The 26,709-nt window shown below is 38.4% G+C and overlaps 1 protein-coding gene across 9 annotated transcripts in view; it reads left to right on the forward strand.

Moving 5' to 3' along the window:
- The window catches only part of RTTN (rotatin), a 245,412-nt gene that overhangs the window by 115,997 nt on the left and 102,706 nt on the right, over positions 1-26,709 (forward strand). For 8 of the 9 annotated variants that reach the window (XR_016213881.1, XR_016213882.1, XM_008261459.5 and 5 more), the window contains one exon: positions 7,252-7,471. The exons of the other annotated variant lie outside the window; for it this stretch is intronic. Coding sequence is in view for 6 of the 8 variants with exons in the window: in XM_008261459.5 (XP_008259681.4) it covers positions 7,252-7,471 (220 nt within the window). In the remaining 2 variants the exon portion in view is untranslated. The remainder of the gene's footprint in view (positions 1-7,251; positions 7,472-26,709) is intronic. 9 annotated transcript variants of the gene reach the window in all.

Genomic DNA, 26,709 nt, shown 5'->3' on the forward strand with positions numbered 1-26,709 from the left:
TCTATTGGCCAGAATTTTATTGAGGATTTTTGCGTCTGTGTTCATCAGGGATATTGGTCTGTAGTTTCTTTCAATGCTGCATCTTTTTCCGGCTTAGGGATTAAGGTGATGCTGGCTTCATAGAAAGAATTTGGGAGGATTCCCTCTTTTTCAATTGTTCTGAATAGTTTGAGAAGAATTGGAGTTAGTTCTTCTTTAAACATCTGGTAGAATTCAGCAGTGAATCCATCTGGTCCTGGGCTTTTCTTTGTTGGGAGGGCCTTTATTACTGTTTCAATTTCTGTCTCAGTTATGGGTCTGTTCAGGTTTTCTATGTCTTCATGTTTCAATTTAGGTAGGTTGCATGTGCCCAGGAATCTATCCATTTCTGATAGGTTTCCCTGTTTGCTGGCGTACAAGTCCTTGTAGTAATTTCTGATGATTCTTTTATTTTTGTGTTGTCTGTTGTTACATTTCATTTTTCACCTTTGATTTTATTGATTTGGGTCTTTTCTCTTTTTTTAGTTAGTTGGGCCAATGGGGTGTCAATTTTGTTTATTTTTTCAAAAAATCAGCTCTTTTTTTGGCTGATCTTTTGTAATTTTTTTTGGATTCAATCCTGTTGATTTCTTCTCTGATTTTAATTATTTCTCTTCTCCTACTAGTTTTGGGTCTGGTTTGCTGCAGTTTTTCTAGATATGTGAGTTGCATATATGCTTTTAAAAATATTTACTTATTTGAAAGGTGTAGTGACACAGAGGAGAGTCAGAGATTTTAGTCACTGGTTTATTCCCCAAATGTTCGAAACAAACAGTTCTGATGCAGGCTGAAGCTGAGAGCCAGGAATTTCATGCTAATGTCTCATGTGGGTGGCAGGGGCCCAAGTCCTTGAGCCTTCTTGAACTGCCTTTCCAGGAACATTAACAGGAAGCTGAGCAGCTGGGACTAAGACCGGTGCTGGATATGAGATACCAGCATTGCAAGCAGAGAGCAAACCTGCTAGGCCGTAGTGCTTCCCTGCTTTCCCTATATTTGCTTTTTATAACATTGAAGAAATCCCCCTCCCTTTTATTAAAGATGTATTTTATTTTTTTAAAAGGCAGAGTTACAGAGAAAGACGGAGAGATCTTCCATCTGCTAGTGCACTCCCCAAATGGCCGTAACGGCCAGAGCTGGGCCAGGCCGAAGCCAGGAGCCAGGAGCCCGATCTGATCCTCCATGTGGTGCAGGCCTCACGCACTTGGGCCATCCTCTGCTGCCCTCTCGGAGCATCAGCAGTGAGCTGGATGGGAAGTGGAGCTGCCAGGACTGGACTCCACGTCCACGTGGGTGCTGGCACTGCAGGTGGCAGCCTAACCTGCTGCGCCCTAGTGCTGGCCCTAGGAATTCCTTCTGCTTTTAGATTTCTGACTGCCTTTGTTGTGAGAGATTGCTGGCTTTTGTCAAATGGCTTCTCTGCATTAGTTGAGATGATCATGTAACCATTTCCCCCTGTGTTCTAGTAATGTGAACCATCGGTGTCTTCCTAGGATAAATTCTCTTGTTCATGATGTATAAATCTTTAATATGCTACTGAATTTAGTGTGTTAGTACTTTTTGAGAACTTTTCTTACAATGTCTTTGTTTGGCTTTGGTATTAAGATTGTACTTACCATACGAAATGAATTGGTAAGTGTTCCCTTCTTTTTCAGTTTTTGGAAGCTTATGAGTGGTTTTTAATCATTCTCTGAAAGTTTGGTGGAATTTACCAGTTAAGTCATGTCGTCCTTAACTTTCATTGCTGGGAAACTCTTATTAGTGACTCTGTGGTTGCTTATGTCTATTCAGATTTTCTGTTGCTGCTGATTTATTCAGTTTTTATAGTTTGGGTGTTTCTAGGAACTTGCCCATTATAATTAGGTTATCTACCTGTTGGTTTGTAGTTGCTCATAGTATACTTCATAGTTTTTTTATTTCTTTAAAGTAGTGATGATGTTCCCACATTCATTTATGATTTTAGTAATTTAAATCTTTGAGTCTTCTCTTGTTTGTTGGTCTTGCTAAAGATTTGCAAATTTTTTTAATATTTTGATTTTATTGATTTTTTTTTTGTTTGACAGGCAGAGTTAGACAGTGAGAGAGAGAGAGAGAGACAGAAAGAAAGGTCTTCCTTCTGCTGGTTCACCCCCCAAATGGTCTACCGCTGGCGCACTGCGCCGATCCAATGCCAGGAACCAGGTGCTTCCTCTTGGTCTCCCATTGCGTGTGCAGGGCCCAAGCACTTGGGCCATGCTCCACTGCCCTCCCGGGCGACAGCAGAGAGCTGGACTGCAAGAGGAGCAACCGGGGCTAGAACCGAACACCCATATGGGATGCTGGCACCGCAGGCGGAGCATTAACTAAGTGAGCCACGGCGCTGACCCCTGATTTTGTTGATTTTATTTACTGTTTTCTATTTTGTATTTCATTTATTTCTACCCTAACCTTATTTCCTTCCTTCTGTTACTTTGTGTTTAGTGTTCTTTTGTTTAGTACTTAAGATTTTTTGTTTAAGGTTTATTTATTTATTGGAGAGACTGTATTCTGCTTCTTTCCTGGGGGCATTAGCAGGGAGGTAGATCAGAAGTGGAGCAGCTGGGACTTGAACAGATGTTCTCAAGGGATGCTGGTGTCACAGGTGGCAGTTTAACCCTCTGCACCACAATGCTGGACCCATTCCTTAAGTTCTAAAGTTACAGGATGTGAATTTTAGATCTTTTAGATACAGGTGCTGACAGATAATCCTTTTGAGCACTGCTTTTATTGCATCTCCTATCTTTTGGTGTGTGTGTGTCTTCATTTTCATTCTGCTTGGTGTTTTCTAATTTTACTTGGTTTTCATTTTTCACTCATGGGTAGTTTAAGCGTTTTTTTGTTAATTTCCATATGTTGATGGATTTTACAATTTTTTCTGTTATTGATTCAAATTTCATTCCATTGTGGTTGTTTATGTGGCAAAACATTTCATGTCCCTGGCTTTCCTTCTGAGCTTTCGCATTAGTCTACATTTTCAGTCCAGCTTCTATCCATTGCTCAGATAGCAACAACTAAAACTAAGTTCATTGTCGACGGATATTCTCTAGTATTGATTGTCACTCTTTGATCCTGTCTTTGAAGGAACCACTACAAAGGTTATCTGTTGCACTGAGGTTTTGCTCTTTTCCTGTTGGAACAGATCCTGAGAATGTGGGCTGTGATTTTTCAAGGCTGTCACTGGCCGAGGCATGGGGATGGGACTAAGATGAGATATAAACATCACAGAACTTGCTGTTGTGACTGATATTCAGCCATTTTTCTTGAAAAATGTTCCCATGATTGCTGCAGGCTTTGATTACTTCCCAGAGTTCCAAAAATGTTGAGTCTGCAACTTTTGCCAATTACTTTTATTTGCTTTATGACATGGTACTCTTGTGAAGTCTCGTAGTCCAGCATTTTAGCTGCTGTTCCTTCTGATTTCTTTTGATAGCTGAAACACTGTTAGTTTCTTAGATAAATCCAAGCTATTTCACATGTTAAAATGCATGTCTTCCAAAACAAGAAGTTTCTCCAGAAAGTTAACAGCAACGTAGATTTAAAAATAATACCAAAACAAAGCAAATACCCAGGGTCCTTGAGATCTGTCATAATTCATTCAGCTTTGTGCTGAAGGTGATTTCCTGGCATTGACCCTGGAAAGCAGGAAAACATTCCTGGTCTTGTCTTGCTTAGATTCCAAAGCTCTGTTGTGAACAAAGACCTGATCCCACGCACATAACATTTGAAAAAACTAAACTGACAAACAGCTTTAATTTATTTCAATACCTCATTAGATCCAGAAGGTCTGCTATTAACCCCAGTTGTGTTATCAAAAGGGAAGCCCTTTCTGTGAGAAACTGTATACTTCACATTCAGTCACTTTTATAAAAGATTAACATTCAGTCATATGTGTAGAAAATTGTGAGGATGCATGAAAATATATCCATTATTAAGAAAAAAGTCATTAGAAATGGGTATCAAATGTCAAATATAGCAACAATTTTTAAATTACCATTTTAAGTAGTAGTGATATTTTAATTAATATAAATATATAATATATATAATATAAATATAAAAATAAATATAATGGAAATTAGTGACAAGATAGACAAGATTGAGGAATGGAGACTGCAAATAAAAACCTATGTCCAAATTAATTCTATAACTGAAGAATAAAGTTTCTAAATTACATAATTCATTGCATAGAAGACTAGACACAGTAGAGGAGAGCATTAGTGTACTTAAGTGAGTAGAAATTTTTTAAACAGAACACAGGGATTGGGAGTGATATTTACTAGGAAAGGGACACCTGGGAACTCACTGAGGTGCTGAGGATGTTTTATGTTTTGTATGGTTGGTGGTTCTATGATTTTATATATATATATATATATATATATATATATACACAAACGTCATGTATTATATACATCTGTGGATTGTACTGCATGCAGATTATACCTCAATAAAGTACTGAACAAAATAACAGCCATGTGAATCCAAGGATGGTATAATCTGTGCAGCTGGGCAAGTGATTACCAAACTGATACCTGCATAAGAATCTTATGGGCAGCTTGATACAATATCATTAATAGCTCAGAATTCTGCATGATTAAGTAAATACCACAGGTGATTCTGTGGAAGATGGTTTTTGCCTCAGGCTTTGAAAACAAAAGGTGTGTGTGGTGTGGTGTAGGTGAGTTGCGAGATTAAGGAGAAGTTATGTGTGAGACTTTTCTTTTATGTGTATCAGAGTAAAGAGCAGGTTAGTATTTTTGTTACTTTTAGGATAGGAGATATGCGTACTACGGGTTGTTGTACTTGTGCTCCTAAGGGGAAATCACATTGAGAAAGGGAACAGATAGTAATAAAAAGACAAAAGGCGAAGAGAGGTATATTAAGGTGAGACAGAATTGAATGAGCAGTGTATTTGAAGAGAACATTGGTGTAAATAAATATGATTTAAAATAGGTCACTGTATAGTATGAGAGAAGGGTGTTGAGGAAGTTAACTTTTTTCTTTTTTAAAGATTTATTTATTTATTTGAAATACAGAATTACAGAGGGGCAGAGGCAGTAAGAGAGAAAGGGAGGGAGAGAAAGAGAGAGGGAGAGGGAGGGAGTGGGAGGGAGAGAGAGATCTTCCATCTGCTGGTTCACTCCTCAGATGGCTCAACGGGCAATGGCAAGAGCTGTGCTGATCTGAAACCAGGAGCCAGGAGCTTCCTCTGGGTATCCCATGCAGGTGCGGGGTCCCAAGGACCTGGGCCGTCCTATACTGCTTTCCCAGGCCATAGCAGAGAGCTGGATTGGAAGAGGAGCAGCTGGGATTTGAACTGGCACCCATGTGGGATGCCAGCACTGTAGGCGGCAGCTTTACCTGCTATGCCACAGCACTGGCTCTGGGGAGTTAACTTCTAATAATTTCATTTTTCTCTGTGAAAGGCTGTTTGCATAGGGGAACTGGATAGGGATAAGACATACTGTTCTTCAAGCTGGCAGGGATGAAGAGAAGGAGCTGACAGACGATATACCAGGGTTTAACTGAGCTTAGAGGTCAGACATTTGAGGTCAGACCAGTTCCTTTGATTGTGTAGGGATCAAGGTAAGCATAATGGAAAATGAAAATGACTTGTGTGTTAGTATATTTTCTATTATAACTGAATGACACAGACCAAATAATTTATAAAAAATGAAGTTTTATTTTGTCTCATAGTTTGGAAGGCTGGAAAGTTCAAGATTACACAGCCAGCACCAGTAAGGTCTTTGTTGGTAGAAGTAAGGCAGAATATCCTACTTTGTCTCCTCTACTTATCTAGTCACAGTCCCATTGGATTGGGCCCTACCCTAATGCCCTCATGTAATCTTTTTTTTTTTTTTAAGATTTATTTATTTACTTATTTGAAAGTCAGAGTTACACAGAGAGGAGGAGAGGCAGAGAGGGAGGGAGGGAGGGAGGGAGGGAGGGAGAGAGAGAGAGAGAGAGAGAGGTCTTCCATCTAATGATTCACTCCCCAACTGGCTGCAATGGCTGGATCTGCGTCGATCCAAAGCCAGGAGCCAGGAGCTTCTTCCGGGTCTTCTACGTGGGTGCAGGGGCCCAATGACTTGAGCCATCTTCTACTGCTTTCCCAGGCCATCGCAGAGAGCTGGATCAGAAGCGGTGGAGCCGGGACTCAAACTGGCGCCCATAAGGAATGCTGGCGCTGCAGGTGGCAGCTTTACCCGCTACTCCACAGTGCTAGCCCCTCCCCATGTAATCTTAATTATTCCCACAGGTCTCATTTCAAATACTTCAGATTAAGTTTCTACCCTCTTAACACTTCACAACATGCATTTGATTTCAACATGAGTTTGGTGGGAATATTAAAGACATAGCAACTTGTATGATAGCATGTATTACTTGTTTAAAAAATAGTAAGATCATTTTAATGGTATTAATTAGATTATTTTGTTGTTGATCTATGAATAAATGAATTTATACAAGTAACTTCTAGATTTTAGTTTAAGTGCTTTGTGTTTTTAAAATCTTTAGAAGCAGAGAATGCCAAATATATAAAAATTATATATCTTAAAATTTGTATACCGATATAGCTATAATACTGTGATTGCACAGGTATTAATGTAGTCCAAAAAGCCATAAGATTGAGTAGTTTCAGATTTTATTTTATTCTTTGTACAAAGATATTTGTTCTTCCAAGAATTACATCTTTGAATGCATATCTAGCTACTTAATTTTAGAAATTTTGTTTTCTAATAGGAAATGTTCTATTTTTCTCAAAATTTTATTTAAACATGTGTCAAACTCATTAAAAGTTTTAATTGTCTAGGAAAAAGCAATATACCTTAGCCAATTAAAATTAAATATTTTCATGTCACCTAATGACTTTAACAAATAGATTTAATATATACCAATTAAAATCATTGAAGTAGCACTTAATTTTTCATTTTTAACTTTTAATTTCATCATTCAACTTCATTATTTAAGTTTAGTTTCATTATTTCACCATTAGCATTCACTTACATGTTTTTCAATGTAATTGTTACTTGTGTTTTACATCTGATATCCTAGTTGGTATTTCAGCTATGTTTTCCTTGTAAAATCTTGCTTTGAAAAGCGATTATTTTGGATCATTTTGTCTGGTTCATACTTCTGTAGTATAGTAAACTAAGTAACCCTCCACAGCCCATAAGCCCATTATACTTCCTCTGTGATTGACTTTTCTCCCTTTTACATACATAGGAAATGCTCAGAACTTTTTTACGTTTTCCAAACGCAACTGGCTCTGAAATTGCTCCAGTGTCTGAGAGTCACGAATGCTCCTCATTTCTATGGCCTGCCTTCCCTTGAGCGCACATTACGAGGGATGGCTCAACTCACAGCGTTTCCAGGGTGGAGCTCACATTCTCCCCTTACAAAGCCCCTTGAAATTTGTGTGAAGTACTTGTCAGGTCTCCTGGAGGTAAGTAAAAATAACTCCACAAATAATAGCTATTGCCTATTTATTGGTCACTTTTACTGTGTGCCAGACCCAAATGTGCTATATATTTTATCTTTAATGTAAATTATTATACAGTATTTATATAACTCACAATGTAAAAATGTTATAATGGCTCTACTAATAAATATGTAAGATTACTTTTATGATTTTTTCTATTTGAGAAGAAGTTTTACTATTAGCTCTCATAATACAGCTCTTTGAGGACAGAGGTTTTGCATGGGAAGTTAGTGCATAGTGACTCTTGTTGTTAATTTAACAATTAACAATCTTATTTATGATGTCAGTGATCACCTGAGTTTCTTGACATCAGCTTCCAAGGCTATGTAATCCTTTGAATACATAAACTCTGTCAGTATTTAGACAAAGCCATAAGCAAAGTGGAAATTCTTTCCTCCCTTCAGAGAAAAGTACCTCCTTTGATGACCACATCTTTCCAATGGGGTCTCACAAACAGAGGTCCTTCATGTAGAACACTTTTTGGCCCTGTGTCTTGATTTTGCATGCCTGAAATGTTCTCATGGGCGTTTCAGACAAACCAGAATGCCTTAAGGGCTGATTCTGAAGTCAGAGTGCTACTTAAAGTGATTGTCATTCTGTGAATCTGCTATATGGACAACTTCCCATGTTGAAGCGTTCACTCCATTTTAATTCTATCTATTATTATTACCAAACACTTAATCCTATTTATATGATCACCTAAGCACATTTTATTGGTATCGCATTGAATCTGTAAATTGTTATTGGATGTATGATATTGATTCTTTTTGATATTGATTCTTCAAATCTATGAACATGGAAGATTTTTCCATTTTTTAGTGTCTTTTTCTATTTCTACTTTAGTGTTTTGTAATTCTCATTGTAGAGATCTTTGACATTCTTGGTTAAATTTATTTCAAGGTATTTGATTTTTTTTTTTTGTAGCTGTTGTTAGTGGGATTGATCTTAGAAGTTCTTTCTCAGCAGTGGCAGTGACTGTGTATACAAAGGCTGTTAATTTTTGTGTATTCATTTTATATCCTGCTACTTTACCAAACTCTTCTGAATTCCAGTAGTCTTTTGGTGAAGTCTTCTGGATCTCCTGTATATAGAATTATTTCATCTGCAGATAGTGGTAGTTTGAATTCCTCTTTCCCAATTTGTATCCCTTTGATTTCTTTTCCTTGCACTCTGGCTTCTGCTAAAACTTCCAGGACTATATTGAATACCAGTGGTGAGAGTGGGCTTCCCTGTCTGGTTCCAGATCTCAGTGGATATTCTTCCAGCTTTTCCCCAATCAATAGGACACTGGCCTGAGTTGTCATAAATTGCCTTCATTGTGTTGAGGAATGTTCCTTCTATATCCAATTTGCTTAGAATTTTCATCATGAAAAGATGTTGTATTTTATCAAGTGCTTTCTCTGCATCTTTTGAGATAATCATGTGGTTTTTTTGTTTTTCAGTTTTTTAATGTAATGCATCATGTTAATTTATGAATGTTGAACCATCCCTGCATACTAGAGATATATCCCAATTGGTCCAGGTGAATGATCTTTCTGATATGTTGTTGGATTCCATTGGCTAGTATTTTATTGAGAATTTTTGCGTCTGTGTTCATCAGGAAAATTGGTCTTTAGTTCTTTCTCTGTTGCATCTTTTCCAGGTTTACGAATTAAAGTGATGCTGGCTTCATAGAAAGAATTTGGGAGGATTGCCTCCTTTTCAGTTGTTTTGAAAGCTTGAGAAGAATTGGAGTTAGTTTTTCTTTAAATGTCTGGTAGAATTCAGCAATGAAGCCATCTGGTCCTCGGCTTATCTTTCTTTGGAGGGTCTTTATTCCTGATTCAATTTATGTCTCAGTTATGGGTCTGTTTAGGTTTTTTATGTTTTCATGGTTCAATTTAGGTAGGTTGTATGTGTCCAGGAATCTATACTTTTTCTTCTAGTTTTCCCAGTTTGTTGGCATACAGCTCCTTGTAGTGATTTCCAATATTTGTTTTATTTCTGTGCTGTCTTTGTTAGATTTCCTTTTTCATCTCTAATTTTATTAATTTGGGTCTTCTCCCTCATTTTTGGTTCGTTGAGCCAATGTGTGTCAATTTTGTTTTACATTTTTCAAAAATAAGCTCTTCATTTTGCTGATCTTCTGTATTTTGTTTTTTTTGTTTCAATTTTGTTGATTTCTTCTCTAATTTTAATTATTTCTTTTCTCCTACTAGATTTGGGTTTGGTTTGCTGTTGTTTTTCTTGGTCCTGAAATGCATTGATAGTTCATTTATTTGGTGCCTTTCCCATTTCTTGATGTAGGCACCAATTGTTGTAAAGTTTCCTCTTAATACTGCTTTTGCTGTATCCCATAAGTTTTGATTTTTGTGTAGCCATCTTCATTTGTTTCCAGAAATTTTTTGATTTCTTCTGTGACCCACTCTTGATTCAGGAGCATGTTATTAAGTCTCCATGTGTTTACATATGTTCTAGAGATTCCTGAGTTGTTGTCGATTAACTCTGTTGTTTCCTTGTTGATTTTCTGCCTGATTGATCTGTCTGTTGCTGAAAGTGGGATATTGAAGTCCCCCTTACTATTGTATTTGGGTCTGTGTTTCCCTTTAGATCCCTTAACATTTCTTTTATTTATTTATTTATTTTTTAATTGTTTGACAGATAGAGTTAGTGAGAGAGAGAGATACAATGGCCATTTGGTTCACCCCCCAAATGGCCGCCATGGCCAGAACTACGCCGATCCGAAGCCAGGAGCCAGGTGCTTCTTCCTGGTCTCCCATGTGGGTGCAGGAGCTCAAACATTTGGGCCATCCTCCACTGCCTTCCCGGGCCACAGCAGAAAGCTGGACTGGAAAAGGAGCAACTGGGACTAGAACCCGGCACCCGTTTGGGATGCCGGCGCCTCAGGCGGAGGATTAAGCAAGTGAGCCATGGTGCTGGCCAACATTTCTTTTAAATAGCCAGATACCCTGTAATTAGTTTCATACATGTGTATAATAATCCTGTCTTTCTGTTGAATTGATCCCTTAGTCATTCCATAGTGCCCTTCTTTGTCTTTTTTAACAGTTTTTGTGTTAAAGTCTATTTTATCTGATATTAGGATGGCTCCACCAGCTCTTTTTTGGTTTCTGTTGGAGCAGAATATCTTTTTCCATCCTTTCACTTTTTTTTTATGGTAAAAAAACGTATATTTAGAATTAGCCAGCTGGACTCCGTTCAGATGATCCCAATTTTGTTGGCAGCGTCCAGAGCATCATAGTCAGGAGCCAGCACACACACGCCTTCTTCTCTCCATCAGGGCTGATCAGGGTGTTGACTTTGGCCACATCAATGTCATAGAGTTTCTTCACAGCTTGTTTGATCTGGTGCTTGTTGGCCTTGACATCCACAATGAACACCAGTGTGGTGTTGTCTTCTATCTTCTTCATGGCCGACTCCGTGGTCAGGGGGAACTTGATGATGGCATAGTGGTCAAGCTTGTTTCTCCTGGGGGCGCTCTTCGGAGGGTATTTGGGCTGCTGTCGGAGGCGTAGTGTCTTGGGCCGCGGGAAGGTGGGGGACGTGCAGATCTTCTTCTTTTTGTGACTGTGGACGCCTTTCAGCACTGCCTTCTTGGCCTTCAAGGCCTTCACTTTGGCTTCGACTTTAGGAGGGGCAGGAGCTTCCTTCTTCGCCTTCGGCGCCATCTTGGTGAAAAGCCATCCTTTCACTTTCAGTCTGCTTGCATCTTTGTTGGTGTGATGTGTTGTAGGCAGCAGATTTTGTTTTTTAATTCTTCAGCCAGTCTGTGTCTTTTAACTGGAGTGTTGAGGCCATTCAAGGTGACTATTAATAAGTAACGAGTTTTCCCTGCCATTTTTACATAAATATTCTTATTTTTTACTTTGGATTTCCTTTGTATTTTTACTGGGAGATTTTCTGCCTTCACCTTTTGTGTGATGACCACGTTTCTGTGTTTCTCTGAATAGCACATCTTTAAGCATCTTTTGTAGGGCTGGACGGGTGGTGACTTACTCTTTCTATTTCTGTTTATTGTGGAATTTCTTTATTTTAAGTTTATTCATAAATGAGAGCTTTGCATAGTGCAGTATTCTGGGTTGAGAATGTTTTTCTCTTAAGACTTGGAATATATCTCACCTGTTTTGTTTCTAACTCTTCCCTGAGACTGCACTCTCTCCACTTTTTTAAAACTATCTTCTAGGCTAGAACAGTAAACTCCCTCCCTATTATGCCATCTTAATCCAATGCCTAGACTTTCTTCTGATAGCCATACAATGTCTTGAGTTTTAAATAGGAGGTGACATGATCAGACTTGGCATGATCGTTTTCAAGTAAAACTAGGGCTTCCAATTAAGACCCTGCATTAGGGTAATTAGGGTAATTTGTTTATTCATTTTTTGTTTTACCTTTGTAATTGTGAAAGGTAACACATATGCATAAAATACAAAACAATACAGAGTTCAGTAAATTATTATGTAGTGAAAGTCCATGTCATTATCCCCAGATCCGAAACTAGAACCCAGCCAGCACCTGGGAAGGATTTATCATACCTCTCCGGATCTCTACATCTTTCCAAGTATCAAATTTTTGCATTTCTTGACAGTTTTACTACTTAAGAATATATCTATCTATGCAATAATGTTTTTCAAAAATGTTGTGTAAATGAATCATATGTCCATTTTCTTTCACCACCATACTTAAGAGATTTATTCTTTTTGTTACTGGTAAATGGTGTTAGTTTAGTTTTATTATTGTATAGTATGTTTTGTTCTGCAGTGCTGCAGGATGTTGGTTTTTCTTTTTCTTCCAGTTGAGGGCAGTTTTGGATACTGCTGCTATGAACACTTGTCTTTCGGTGAAAATGAGTATATTGTATGCTTTTGATGTTTTGTAACACTTATTGGTATATGGAAATATATTTTTATATATTGACCATCCACCTGGTAATCCTTGTTTTTTTGTTGTTGTTGTTTTGTTTTTTGATTTATTTATTTATTTGAGAGTTAGAGAGGAGAGGCAGAGAGAGAGAGGTCTTCCATCTAATGGTTCATTCCCCAATATTCCGCAATGGTTGGAGCTGCACTGATCCGAAGCCATGAGCCAGGAGCTTCTTCCGGGTCTCCCACGTGTGTGCAGGGGCCCAAGAAGTTGGAACATCCTCCACTGCTTTCCTAGGCCATAGCAGAGAGTCTTATTGGAAGGGGGCAACTGGGTTTCAAACTGGCACCCGTATGGAATGCTGGCACTTCAGGCTAGGGCATTAACCCGCTGTGCCACAGTGTCAGGCCCCAATTCTTGTTTCTGATCTCACAACAAAGGCCTGTAAGTTTTCATGTTTTAATATGTCGTTTGTGGTAAATTTTGTCAATAAAATCAAATTAAGGAAATTTTCTGTTCGACTTTTCAGGTGGATTTTGATTTTTTAAAAATCATAAATGTGTGATATTTTTTGGTATTTTTTCAAGATAATTATGTGTTTTTTCCCTCCTGTCTTCCATCAAGGTGGTATATTATTTTGACTAAGTTAAAATGTTAAACTACCTTGCATAACTGGAAACATTTGAACTGTGTTATGATGCATACCTTTTAGATATTAGTCTATTTAGTTTTTTAATGTTTTTAGAATGAATCTACGTGTTTTCTTATGTACAAAGTGTGTTTTTAGGATTATCTTTTGTCTGATAAAGATTTTGTCACATCTTAACAATAAAATCATTCTACCTATTTTTTATATCCATGCAATTTAAAATTTTTTGCTATTGTAACTTTGTCTTTTTTTCTTTTTTGGAGTTGTTGATTTGAATTAGTGTTAATTTTCCCCTAAATATTTGATGGAATTTGATGGTGTAGCAATCCAGACAGGGAGTTTTGTTTTTGAGAAGCTTGGAAAGTATCAGTTGCATTTTTAAGTGAATATTATTCAGCTGTTTGTGTGTGTGTGTTTGTGTGTGGCTTAGTAAGTTTTTTTTTAATTTATCTGTATTTCTCAATTTAATCATAAAATAATCCTTTTAAAATAATTTTTGTTGCGTCTATAGTGAGGTTGTCTTTTATTCCAGGTTTAATAATTCTTTTCTTCATTTCTCTTGATTGACTCAGTAAGAGTTTGTGTTTTTTTAGTCTTATCAAAGAATGAACTGTCTTGATGCTCTCTTTAATGTTTTCCTATTTAGTATTTTTTTTTCTACTTTTTGTTTAGTTTATGACTCTCTTTCTAACATTTCAAGGTTAGACATTGTCCAGAATCATTTAACTGATTTATTTATAATAGTTATAAATAAAATTGAACTGCTGAAACTTCACTGAAACATTTGACTTGCATTAGTGCTTTATGTCCTTCTATTTTTAAGAAAAATTCACATAGAAATGAAAATGGAAGAATTATCAATACCTGATTTCTTTTTTTTTTAACTTTTATTTAATGAATATAAATTTCCAAAGTACGATTTATGGATTACAATGGCTTCCCCCCCATACCGTCACTCCCACCCACAACCCTCCCCTTTCCCACTCCCTCTCCCCTTCCATTCACATCAAGATTCATTTTCGATTATCTTAATATACAGAAGATCAGCTTAGTATACATTAAGTATGGATTTCAACAGTTTGCTCCCACACAGAAACATAAAGTGAAAAATAATAGATGATTTCTTTTTAAATGAAGAAATCAGAGCAGACCTATTCTCCTGTTTAATTCCAGTGAGAGTCAAGTTGGGAGTTGATAATTTCTTTTTTTTTTTTTTTTTTTTTTTTTTACAGAGGATCAGTTTAGTATGCATTAAGTAAAGATTTCAACAGTTTGCACCCCCATAGAAACACAAAGTAAAATATATTGTTTGAGTACTCGTTATAGCATTAAATCTGAATGCACAGCACATTAAGGACAGAGATCCTACATGAGGAGTAAGTGCACAGTGACTCCTGTTGTTGACTTTACCAATTGACACTTCTGTCTATGGCATCAGTAATCTCCCTATGCTCCAGTCATGAGTTTCCAAGGCTATGGAAGCCCTCTGAGTTCTCCGACTCTTATCTTGTTTAGACAAGGTCATAGTCAAAGTGGAGTTTCTCTCCTCTCTTCAGAGAAAGGTACCTCCTTCTTTGAAGACCTGTTCTTTCCACTGGGATCTCACTCGCAGAGATCTTTTGCCAGAGTGTCTTGGCTTTCCATGCCTGAAATACTCTCATGGGCTTTTCAGCCAGCTCCGAATGCCTTTAGGGCTGATTCTGAGGCCAGAGTGCTATTTAGGACATCTGCCATTCTATGAGTCTGCTGAGTATCTCACTTCCCATGTTGGATCACTCTCCCCTTTATTTATTCTATCGATTAGTGTTAGCAGATACTAGACTTGTCTATGTGCTCCCTTTGACTCTTAGTCCTTTCATTATGATCAATTGTGAACTGAAATTGATCACTTGGAATAGTGAGATGGCATTGGTACATGCCACCTCGATGGGATTGAATTGGAATCCCCTGGTATGTTTCTAACTCTACCATTTGGGGCAAGTCAGCTTGAGCATGTCCCAAATTGTACATCTCTTCCCTCTCTTATTCCCACTCTTATGTTTAACAGGGATCACATTTCAGTTAATTTTCAACACTTAAGAATAACTGTGTGATAATTACAGAATTAAACCAGTCATATTAAGTAGAACAGACAAAAAAACTACTAAGAGGGATAATGTATTAAGTTGTTCATTAACAGTCAGGGCTATGCTGATCAAGTCACTGTTTCCCATAGTGTCCATTTCACTTCAACAGGTTTCCTTTTTGGTGTTCAGTCAGTTGTCACCGATCAGGGAGAACATATGGTATTTGTCCCTTTGGGACTGGCTTATTTCACTCAGCATGATGTGTTCCAGATTCCTCCATTTTGTTGCAAATGACTGGATTTCGTTGTTTCTTACTGCGGTATAGTAGTCTAAAGAGTACATATCCCATAATTTCTTTATCCAGTCTACCGTTGATGGGCATTTAGGTTGGTTCCAGGTCTTAGCTATTGTGAATTGAGCTGCAATAAACATTAGGGTGCAGACCGCTTTTTTGTTTGCCAATTTAAATTCCTTTGGGTAAATTCCAAGGAGTGGGATGGCTGGGTCGAATGGTAGGGTTATCTTCAGGTTTCTGAGGAATCTCCAGACTGACTTAAATAGTGGCTTAACCAGTTTGCATTCCCACCAACAGTGGGTTAGTGTCCCTTTTTCCCCACATCCTCTCCAGCATCTGTTGTTGGTAGATTTCTGCATGTGAGCCATTCTAACTGGGGTGAGGTGAAACCTCATTGTGGTTTTGATTTGCATTTCCCTGATTGCTAATGACCTTGAACATTTTTTCATGTGCCTGTTGGCCATTTGGATTTCCTCTTTTGAAAAATGTCTATTGAGGTCCTTGGCCCATCTCTTAAGTGGGTTGTTGGTTTTGTTGTTGTGGAGTTTCTTGATCTCTTTGTAGATTCTGGTTATTAACCCTTTATCTGTTGCATAGGTTGCAAATATTTTTTCCCATTCTGTCGGTTGTCTCTTCACTCTCCTGACTGTTTCTTTTGCAGTACAGAAACTTCTCAATTTGATGCAATCCCAATAGTTGATTTTGGCTTTGACTGCCTGTGCCTCCCGGGTCTTTTCCAGAAATTCTTTGCCTGTGCCAATATTTTGAAGGGTTTCTCCAATGTTCTCTAGTAACTTGATGGTGTCAGGTCGTAGATTTAGGTCTTTAATCCATGTTGAGTGGATTTTTGTGTAAGGTGTAAGGTAGGGGTCTTGCTTCATGCTTCTGCACGTGGAAATCCAATTTTCCCAGCACCATTTATTGAATAGACTGTCCTTGCTCCAGGAATTAGTTTTAGATCCTTGATCAAATATAAGTTGGCTGTAGATGTTTGGGTTGATTTCTGGTGTTTCAATTCTGTTCCATTGGTCTATCCATCTGTTTCTGTACCAGTACCATGCTGTTTTGATTACAACTGCCCTGTAGTATGTCCTGAAATCTGGTATTGTGATGCCTCCGGCTTTGTTTTTGTTGTACAAGATTGCTTTAGCTATTCGAGGTCTCTTGTGCCTCCATATAAATTTCAGCACCAATTTTTCCAGATCTGAGAAGAAGGTCTTCGGTATCTTGATTGGTATTGCATTGAATGTATAAATTGCTTTTGGGAGAATGGACATTTTGATGATATTGATTCTTCCAATCCATGAGCATGGAAGATTTTTCCATTTCTTGGTATCCTCTTCTATTTCTTTCTTTAAGGTTTTGTAATTTTCATTGTAGAGATCTTTAACGTCCTTGGTTAAGTTTATTCCAAGGTATTTGATTGTTTTTGTAGCTATTGTGAGTGGGATTGATCTTAGAAGTTCTTCCTCAGCCATGGCATTGCCTGTGTATACAAAGGCTGTTGATTTTTGTGCATTGATTTTATACCCTGCTACTTTGCCAAACTCTTCTATGAGTTCCAATAGTCTCTTAGTAGAGTTCTTTGGGTTACGTAAATACAGAATCATGTCATCTGCAAAGAGGGATAGTTTGAGTTCTTCCTTCCCAATTTGTATCCCTTTAATTTCTTTTTCTTGCCTAATAGCTCTGGCTAGAACCTCCAGAACTATATTGAATAGCAGTGGTGAGAGTGGACATCCCTGTCTGGTCCCAGATCTCAGTGGAAATGCTTCCAACTTTTCCCCATTCAATAGGATGTTGGCTGTGGGTTTTTCATAGATTGCTTTGATTGTATTGAGGAATGTTCCTTCCAAACCCAGTTTGCTTAGAGTTTTCATCATGAACGGGTGTTGTATTTTATCAAATGCTTTCTCGGCATCTATTGAGATAATCATATGGTTTTTCTTCTGCAGTCTGTTAATGTGGTGTATCACATTGATTGTCTTGCGCACATTAAACCATCCCTGCATACCAGGGATAAATCCCACTTGGTCTGGGTGGATGATCTTTCTGATGTGTTGTTGCATTCTATTGGCGAGAATTTTATTGAGGATTTTTGCATCTATGTTCATCAGGGATATTGGTCTGTAATTCTCTTTCAGTGCTGCATCTTTTTCCGGCTTAGGAATTAAGGTGATGCTGGCTTCATAGAAAGAATTTGGGAGGATTCCCTCTTCTTCGATTGTTCTGAATAGTTTGAGAAGAATTGGAGTTAGTTCTTCTTTAAATGTCTGGTAGAATTCAGCAGTGAATCCATCTGGTCCTGGGCTTTTCTTTGTTGGGAGGGCCTTTATTACTGTTTCAATTTCTGTCTCAGTTATGGGTCTGTTCAGGTTTTCTATGTCTTCCTGGTTCAATTTAGGTAGGTTGCATGTGTCCAGGAATCTATCCATTTCTGATAGGTTTCCCTGTTTGCTGGCATACAGGTCCTTGTAGTAATTTCTGATGATTCTTTTTATTTCTGTGGTGTCTGTTGTTACATTTCCTTTGATTTGGGTCTTTTCTCTTTTTTTAGTTAGTTGGGCCAATGGGGTGTCAATTTTGTTTATTTTTTCAAAAAATCAGCTCTTTTTTTGGCTGATCTTTTGTAATTTTTTTTGGATTCAATCCTGTTGATTTCTTCTCTGATTTTAATTATTTCTCTTCTCCTACTAGATTTGGGTCTGGTTTGCTGTAGGTTTTCTAGATCCTTGAGGTGAATTGAAAGCTCATCTATTTGGTGCCTTTCCAATTTCTTGATGTAGGCACCTATTGATATAAACTTTCTTCTTAACACTGCTTTTGCTGCGTCCCATAAGTTTTGGTATGTTGTGCTGTTATCCTCATTTACTTCCAGAAAGTTTTTGATTTCTCTTTTGATTTCTTCTATGACCCATTGTTCATTCAGGAGCATGTTGTTCAATCTCCATGTGTTTGCATATGCTCATCTTGCCTCCTCCAATACCTGATTTCTATCCCCTGTTTATCCAGTCACAGTCATATATTTAAGTACCGTTTGACACTATGGGGGGAAAAATTCTAATGTTTAAAACTACCAATAACAGGAAAAAGAGAAAACAATTTTGTTGAGAATGAAATGTTTCCTATCATAGTGGATTCTTAAGCACATTCTCCACATATGTGGTGAGCTAGCTGGATAGCATGCAGGTTGGTGTCTTCAAAATGGCCAACCAGATAGTCCTCACTCGCCTCCTGCAAAGCACCAACAGCTGCGCTCTAGAGGTGCAAATCTGTTTTGAAGTCCTGAGCAATTTCTTGCACCGGATGCTGGAAGGGGAGTTTGTGAATCAGAAGCTCAGTGGACATCTGATAACGTCTAATTTCAGTGCCACAGTACCAGGCCTGCAATGATGAGACTTCTTCACCCTTCCAGTAGAAGGTGCATTCTTGCAGGCGGCTTTTGTAGCGAGTTGCTTCCTCCTGGGTGCTTTACCGCCAGTGGATTTGCAGGCATTCTGCTTTATACGAGCGATGGTATAAAGACCTCCTTACTTACCCTGCTTCTCCTTTGGGTAAAGATTTGCCAAGATTATTTTTTTCAGAGCAATTTTTTTTTAAGATTTCAAAATTCTAAATATTCTTAGCTATTCTGTAAAATTTAATATGAATTTTATGCTAGCTCTTTTAATTGTTTTATTTTTCTTAAATAATATTGAATATTGAAAAAGGACACATTGTTAGTGTAACTAGTTTTTCCATACTACAAGGTGTACATGATAAAAAAAATGCATGATTTTTTTTGTGTGTGTGTAATTTATTTGACAGATAGAGTTAGACAGTGAGAGAGAGAGACAGAGAGAAAGGTCTTCCTTCCGTTGGTTCACCCCCCAAATGGCCGCCATGGCTGGAGCTATGCTGATCTGAAGCCAGGAGCCAGGTACTTCTTCCTGGTCTCCAACGTGGGTGCAGGTGCCCGAGCACTTAGGCCATCCTCCACTGCCTTCCCTGGCCACAGCAGAGAGCTGGACTAGAAGAGGAGCAAATGAGACTAGAACCCGGCGCCTATATGGGATGCCGGGGCCCTAGGCGGAGCATCAACCAAGTGAGCCACGGCGCTGGCCCCATGCATGAGTTTTTAAACAGATATATTATGAAATTAACCATGATACTTTGTTAAAAATGTCAGCTCCTTTACTGCATTTTAAGTATAATTCAACCCTCAAGTTCCTAATTTACAAATCCTCCATTGATAAACATTATGGAGCATATCCCTTAATAAAGTGAGCTTCATCTGCATCACATCAGGGATGTTTGAGCTGCTTCAAGGAGAAGCTAGAGGTTCTATTATTTATAGCTAGAAATTATAAGGTTTTTTTTTTTAAACTTTGTGAGATGTTTGAAATCAAACCTGTATTTCGAGAACCAGAAAATAAAATGATTTTTTTTATGGTATTGGAGAACAAAAGGCTTAGTTTTAGGTAAAGTCAAGGCAAAAAGAAACTATCTGATGCTAAGTTCAGTTGTCTTTGAGGTAGTAAAAATCAGCATAGTTTATTAACTAAGGAATAAAAAATGTGGTCTGTTTTATGATATTTCATGGTTATGAAAAAGATAATTAACTTGGTACAAACAGGTCGTTTCATACTTCATAAAACATCTTGAGAAGAAAATCTTTATAGTAAATGACAGGAAAACAATGTGAAGAAATCCATCACCTTTGTTAGAAATTGTAGCAGAGTCACAAAGTCTTGGGATTTTCTGTTTAATTTATTAATGAGGTAAACAGGTCTCTATTTTTTACTACTGACTAAATTCATATTTTTAAAGAGTAAAGTAAGACTTATGTGAGTGGATATCCAAAAAAGTTGTATGCCCAAGTAATATCCTTTATATATTTCTCAGTAATTAAAGCTGATTCCTTTATGGAAAGCAGTCATATTCCTAATTATTTAATTTATGCAAAGTGAAATTTGAATAGGAGTATTTGTTTTTTGCTGTAGTAAAATGAGACTTGTAAACCAAATGTAAGTACAGAGACTGTCCTTGTTCCAGGGATTGGTTTTAGCTCACTTGTCAAAAATTGGTTGGTTGTAGATTCATGGATTAATTTGTGGGAATTCCATTCTGTTCCTTTGATCCCCTTGTCTGTTTCTGTTCTAATACAATACAAGGCTGTTTTGATTTTAACTGCCCTGTAATATGTCTAGAAATTTGGTATTGTGATGCGCCGGGCTTTGTTTCTGTTGTATAAGATTGCTTTATTTTTTTTATTTTTTATTTTTTTTTAACTTTTATTTAATGAATATGAATTTCCAAAGTACGACTTATGGATTACAATGGCTTACCCCCCCATACCGTCCTTCCCACCCACAACCCTCCCCTTTCCCACTCCCTCTCCCCTTCCATTCACATCAAGATTCATTTTCGATTATCTTAATATACAGAAGATCAGCTTAGTATACATTAAGTATGGATTTCAACAGTTTGCTCCCACACAGAAACATAAAGTGAAAAATAATAGATGATTTCTTTTTAAATGAAGAAATCAGAGCAGACCTATTCTCCTGTTTAATTCCAGTGAGAGTCAAGTTGGGAGTTGATAATTTCTTTTTTTTTTCTTTTTTTTTTTTACAGAGGATCAGTTTAGTATGCATTAAGTAAGGATTTCAACAGTTTGCACCCCCATAGAAACACGAAGTGAAATATATTGTTTGAGTACTCGTTATAGCATTAAATCTCAATGTACAGCACATTAAGGATAGAGATCCTACATGAGGAGTAAGTGCACAGTGACTCCTGTTGTTGACTTTACCAATTGACACTCCTGTCTATGGCATCAGTAATCTCCCTATGCTCCAGTCATGAGTTTCCAAGGCTATGGAAGCCCTCTGAGTTCTCCGACTCTTATCTTGTTTAGACAAGGTCATAGTCAAAGTGGAGGTTCTCTCCTCCCTTCAGAGAAAGGTACCTCCTTCTTTGAAGACCTGTTCTTTCCACTGGGATCTCACTCGCAGAGATCTTTTGCCAGAGTGTCTTGGCTTTCCATGCCTGAAATACTCTCATGGGCTTTTCAGCCAGCTCCGAATGCCTTTAGGGCTGATTCTGAGGCCAGAGTGCTATTTAGGACATCTGCCATTCTATGAGTCTGCTGAGTATCTCACTTCCCATGTTGGATCACTCTCCCCTTTATTTACTCCATCGGTTAGCGTTAGCAGGTACTAGACTTGTCTATGTGCTCCCTTTGACTCCCAGTCCCTCCACCATGACCAACTGTGAACTGAAATTGATCACCTGGAACAGTGAGATGGCATTGGTACATGCCACCTCGATGGGATTGAATTGGAATCCCCTGGTATGCTTCCAACTCCACCACTTGGGGCCAGTCAGCCTGAGCATGTCCCAAATTATACATCTCTTCCCTCTCCCATTCCCACTCCCATGTTCAACAGGGATCACATTTCAGTTAATTTTCAACACTTAAGAATAACTGTGCATCAAAAAAAAAAAATAAGATTGCTTTAGTTATTCAGGGTCTCCTGTGTTTCCATATGAATTTTAGTATCCTTTTTTCCTAGATCTGAGAAGAACGTCATTGATATTTTGATTGGGATCACATTGAGTGTTGTAAATTGCTTTGGGTAGTGTAGACATTTTGATATTAATTCCTCCAATTAATGGAGCATGGACATGGAAGATCCTTCAATTTTTCTGTGTCTTTATTTCTTTTATGTTTTATAATTTTCATTGTAGAAACCTTTTACATCCTTGGTTAAATTTATTCCAAGATATTTAAATTTTTTTTTTTAGCTATTGTGAATGGGACCGATCTTACAAGTTCTTTTTTGGCAATGGCATTTTCTGTATATACAAAGACTATTTTTTTTAATTGATATTATAAATTGCAACTTTATCAAGCTTCTCTTGGTGGAATCTTTTGGTTCCTGTCGCTCCCCCTCTTCGCGGAGGAACGACACAGGACCCTGCGCTGTTCTTTTGTCTGCTCGGCCCTTCCCGGGTTTGCTGCTGGTCCTTCCCGGGTTGGCTGCCCATCCCTTCCACCTCCGTGGAAGGGTGGCTCCCCCTGCCACTTTCCCCACTTCAGCGGGGGAGTGGCACACTGCCGGCCGGCTCCCTCGGGGGCTGCTCAGATGTTATCCGGATGTTCCCCTTAGATGTTCCTGGTGCATGTTGTCTCCCTCCTCCTTTATAGTCCTCTTCCACCAATCCCAACTCTGCTACTCACACGCCGAGTACGCTGCTCTCCTCCAATCAGGAGCAGGATCAGCTCCTGCAGGTTATTGGTCGAACTGGAGGCAGCTGTGTAGAAGTTGTTTTCTCCTCTCCCAGTGCCATATTGTGGGAGAGCAGATGCATAGAATAAGTCTTAATTCCAGTAACTTAGTCTAGTCCGAGTTGCTCCCCACAGGTTCCCCTATTCACAGGATCATGTCATCTGCAAACAGAGATAATTTGAGTTCCTCCTTTCCACTTTGTATCCCTTAGATTTCTTTCTCTTCCCTAATGGCTCTGGCTAAAACTTCCAGAACTATATAGAGCAAGCATGGTCAAAGTGTGTATTCTTGTCGGGTTCAAAATCTTAGTGGAAATGCTTCCAACTTTTCCCCATTCAATATGATGTGGGCTGTGAATCTGTCATACATTGCTTTTTTCATGGTGAGGAATGTGCCTTCTGTACCCAGTTTGCTTAAGGTGTTTTTGCTTTCTTATTATGAAAACATGTTGTATTTTATCAAATGCGTTCTTTGTATCTATTGAAATAATCATATGATTTTATTCTTCAGTTTTTAATGTATGATGTATTACATTTATTGATTTGTATATGTTGAACCATTTCTGCATATCAGGGATAAATCCCACTTGAGCTGGGTGAATGAGCTTTCTAATGCGTGATTGGATTCAATTAACTAGTATTTTGTTGAGGATTTTTTGCATCTATGTTCATCAGGGTTATAGGTCTATAGTTCTCTTTCTTGTATCTTTGTCTGGTTTTGGAAGTAAGGTGATGCTGGTATCATATAAGGAGTTGGGGAAGATTCCCTCCCTTTCAGTTGTTTTGAATAGTTTGAGAATTAGAATTAGTTCTTCTTTAAAGGTTTATGGTAGAATTCAGCAGTGAAGCTGTCCAGTCCTGGGTCCCCGTGGGGTTAGGGGGAGAATCTCTTATTAGTTAAGTCTCTCTCTTGATTATTGGTCTATTTAGCTTTCTGTGTCTTCATGACTCAATTTTGGTAGATTGTATGTGTTCAGAAATCTGTTTCTCTTGGATTTTCCAAGTTGTTGGCATATAGCTGTTTGTAGTAATTCCTTAGATTCTTTTTATTTCTGTGGTATCCATTGCATCATCTCGTTTTTCATATCTGATTTTATTTTATTTATTTTATTTTTTCAGATTTATTTTATTCATTTGAAAGACAGAGTTAGAGAGAGGCAGAGCTAGAGAGAGAGAGAGAGGTCTTCCATCCACTGGTTCACTACTCAAATGACTGCAGTGGCCAGAGCTGAGCTGAGCTGAAGTCACGAGTCAGGTGTTTCTTCTGGGTCTCCCACATGGGTTTAGGGGCCCACAGACTTGGGACATCTTCTGCAGCTTTCCCAGGATATAGAAGAGACTGGATCGGAAATGGTGCAGCCGAGACTCGAACCAGTGCCCATATAGGATGCCGGTGCTGCAGGCCAGGGCTTTAACCTGCTGGACCACAGTGCCAGCCCCTCATGTTGATTTTATTAATTCAAGTCTTTTTTTTTTTTTTTTTTTTTTTTTTTGGTTATTTGGGCCAAAGGTGTAACAGTTTTATTTTTCCAAAAAATAATTTCTTCATTTCACTGATCTCTTGTATCTTTTTTTGTTTCCATTTTATTTCTTCTATAATTTTTTTAAGGTTTATTTATTTATTCGAAAGTCAGAGTTATACAGAGAGAAGAGAAATAGAGAGGTCTTCCATCTGATAGTTCGCTCCTCAACTGGCCGCAATGGCTGGAACTGTGCCGTTCCAAAGCCAAGAGTCAGGAGCTTCTCCTGGGTCTCCCACACAGGTGCAGGGGCCCATGGAATGGGCCATCTTCTGCTTTCTCAGGCCATAGCAGAGAGCTAGTTTGGAAGTGGGGTAGCTGGGACTTGAACCAGCACCCATATGGGATGTTAGCGCTTCAGGCCAGGGCATTAACCCACTGCACCACAGCACTGGCTCCTTCTTCTATAATTTTAATTATTTCTTTCCTCCTACTAATTTTGGGTTTGGTTTGTTCTTTTCTAGGTACTTCAGATGCATTGTTAGGCCATTTGTTTGATTCCTTTCCAATTTCTTGATATAGGCACCAATTGCTATAAACTTCTCAACATTGCTTTTGTTGTACCCCATTAGTTTTTTTTTTTTTAATATTTTATTTATTTATTTGAGAGCTAGAGGTACAGGCACAGAGAGAGAGACAGGGAGAGACAGAGAGACAGAAAGGCCATCTATCCATTGGTTCATTCCTCAAATGGCTGCAATTGCCAGAGCTGAGCTAATCCAAAGCCAGGAGCCAGGAGCTTCTTCTGGGTGTATCGTATGGGTGCAGGGGCCCAACAAGTTGGGTCATCTTCCACTGCTTTCTCAGGCCATAAACAGAGATCTGGATCAAAAGATCAGCCAGGGCATGAATTAGCACCGACAATAGAATGCCAGCACCACAAGTGGAGGCTTAGCTTACACAGTGCCAGCTCCATCGCTCAAGTTTTGATATGTTGTATTATCATCTTCATTCATTTCTAGGAATTTTTAAATTTCCCTTCTTGCCGGCGCCGTGGCTCAATAGGCTAATCCTCCACCTTGCGGCGCCGGCATACCGGGTTCTAGTCCCGGTCAGGGCGCCGGATTCTGTCCCGGTTGCCCGTCTTCCAGGCCAGCTCTCTGCTATGGCCAGGGAGTGCAGTGGAGGATGGCCCAGGTGCTTGGGCCCTGCACCCCATGGGAGACCAGGAAAAAGCACCTGGATCCTGGCTCCTGCCATCGGATCAGCGCGGTGCGCCGGCTGCAGCGGCGGCCATTGGAGGGTGAACCAACGGCAAAGGAAGACCTTTCTCTCTGTCTCTCTCTCTCACTGTCCACTCTGCCTGTCAAAAATAAAAAAAAAAAAAAAAAAAATTCCCTTCTTATTTTTTTCTGTGAACCACTCTTCATTTAAGAACATGTTTCAGTCTCCATGTGTTTGCATGTTTTCTGGAGAGTCTCAGGTCTTTTAATTTCCAGCTTCATTCTATTGTAATCAGAAAAGATGCAGGGTATGATTTCAGTTTTTTTGGATTAGTCGAGACTTGATTTATGGCCTACCATATAGTCTGTCCTCGAAAAAGTTCCATGCATCGGTGAAAAGAATGTGTGTTCTGCAGTTGTGAGATGAAAGTTTCTGTAGATATCAGTTAGGTCCATTGGGTGCATACTGTTGATTAGCTCTGTTGTTTCTTTGTTTTTGATTTTCTATCTAGTTGATCTGTCCATTGTTGAAAATGGGGTGTTGAAGTTCCCTGTTATTGTTGTATTGGAGTTTATGTCTTTTTTTTTTTTTTTTTTTTTACATCCATTATCATTTCTTTTAAATAGCCAGGTACCCTGTAACTGGGTATGCACACATTTTTTATAGCCACATTTTCCTGTTGAATTGATCCCTTAATCATTACATAATCCTGTTTTTGTCCCTTCTAACAGTTTTTATGTTAAAGTCTATTTTGATTGATATTAGGATGGCTACTCCTGCCCAGTTTTGCTTACTGTTAGCATTGAGTACCTTTTTCCATTCTTTCACTTTCAGTCTGTGTGAATCTTGGTTGGTGAGGAGTGTTTCTTTTCGGCAGCAAATAGATGGGTCTTTTTTTTGAATCCATTCATCCAGGCTGTATCTTTTAATCAGAGAATTTAGGCCAGTTACATTCACGGTTATTAGTGATTAGTAATGACTTTGTCCTGAAATTTTGTCCATAAATGTTTGTTTTGGATTTCCTTTGTACTTTTACTATGAGATTTTCTGCTTTCTCATTTTTTCATAATGATAACTGTCTTTTTTCTGTGTTAGCACATCCTTAAGTGTCATTTGTAAGGCTGGGCGAGTGATGACAAATTCTTTCAATTTCTGTTTGTTGTGGAAGGTCTTTATATTTCACCTTCATTCATAAATGTGAGCTTTGCTGGTTTCAGTGTTCTGGGATGAGTGTTTTTTTTTTTTTTTTTTATAGGAGTTGGACTATTTCTCTCTATTCTCTGCTAGCTATAGGGTTTCTGATGAGAAATCAGCTGTCAGTATAATTAGAGATGCTCTGAAGGGATAATCTGCCATTTTTTTCATGTACGTTGTAGAA

This window comes from Oryctolagus cuniculus, chromosome 10 (assembly GCF_051225735.1).
Source record: "Oryctolagus cuniculus isolate XC-2025 breed Fujian yellow rabbit chromosome 10, ASM5122573v1, whole genome shotgun sequence".
Classification (NCBI taxonomy): domain Eukaryota; kingdom Metazoa; phylum Chordata; class Mammalia; order Lagomorpha; family Leporidae; genus Oryctolagus; species Oryctolagus cuniculus.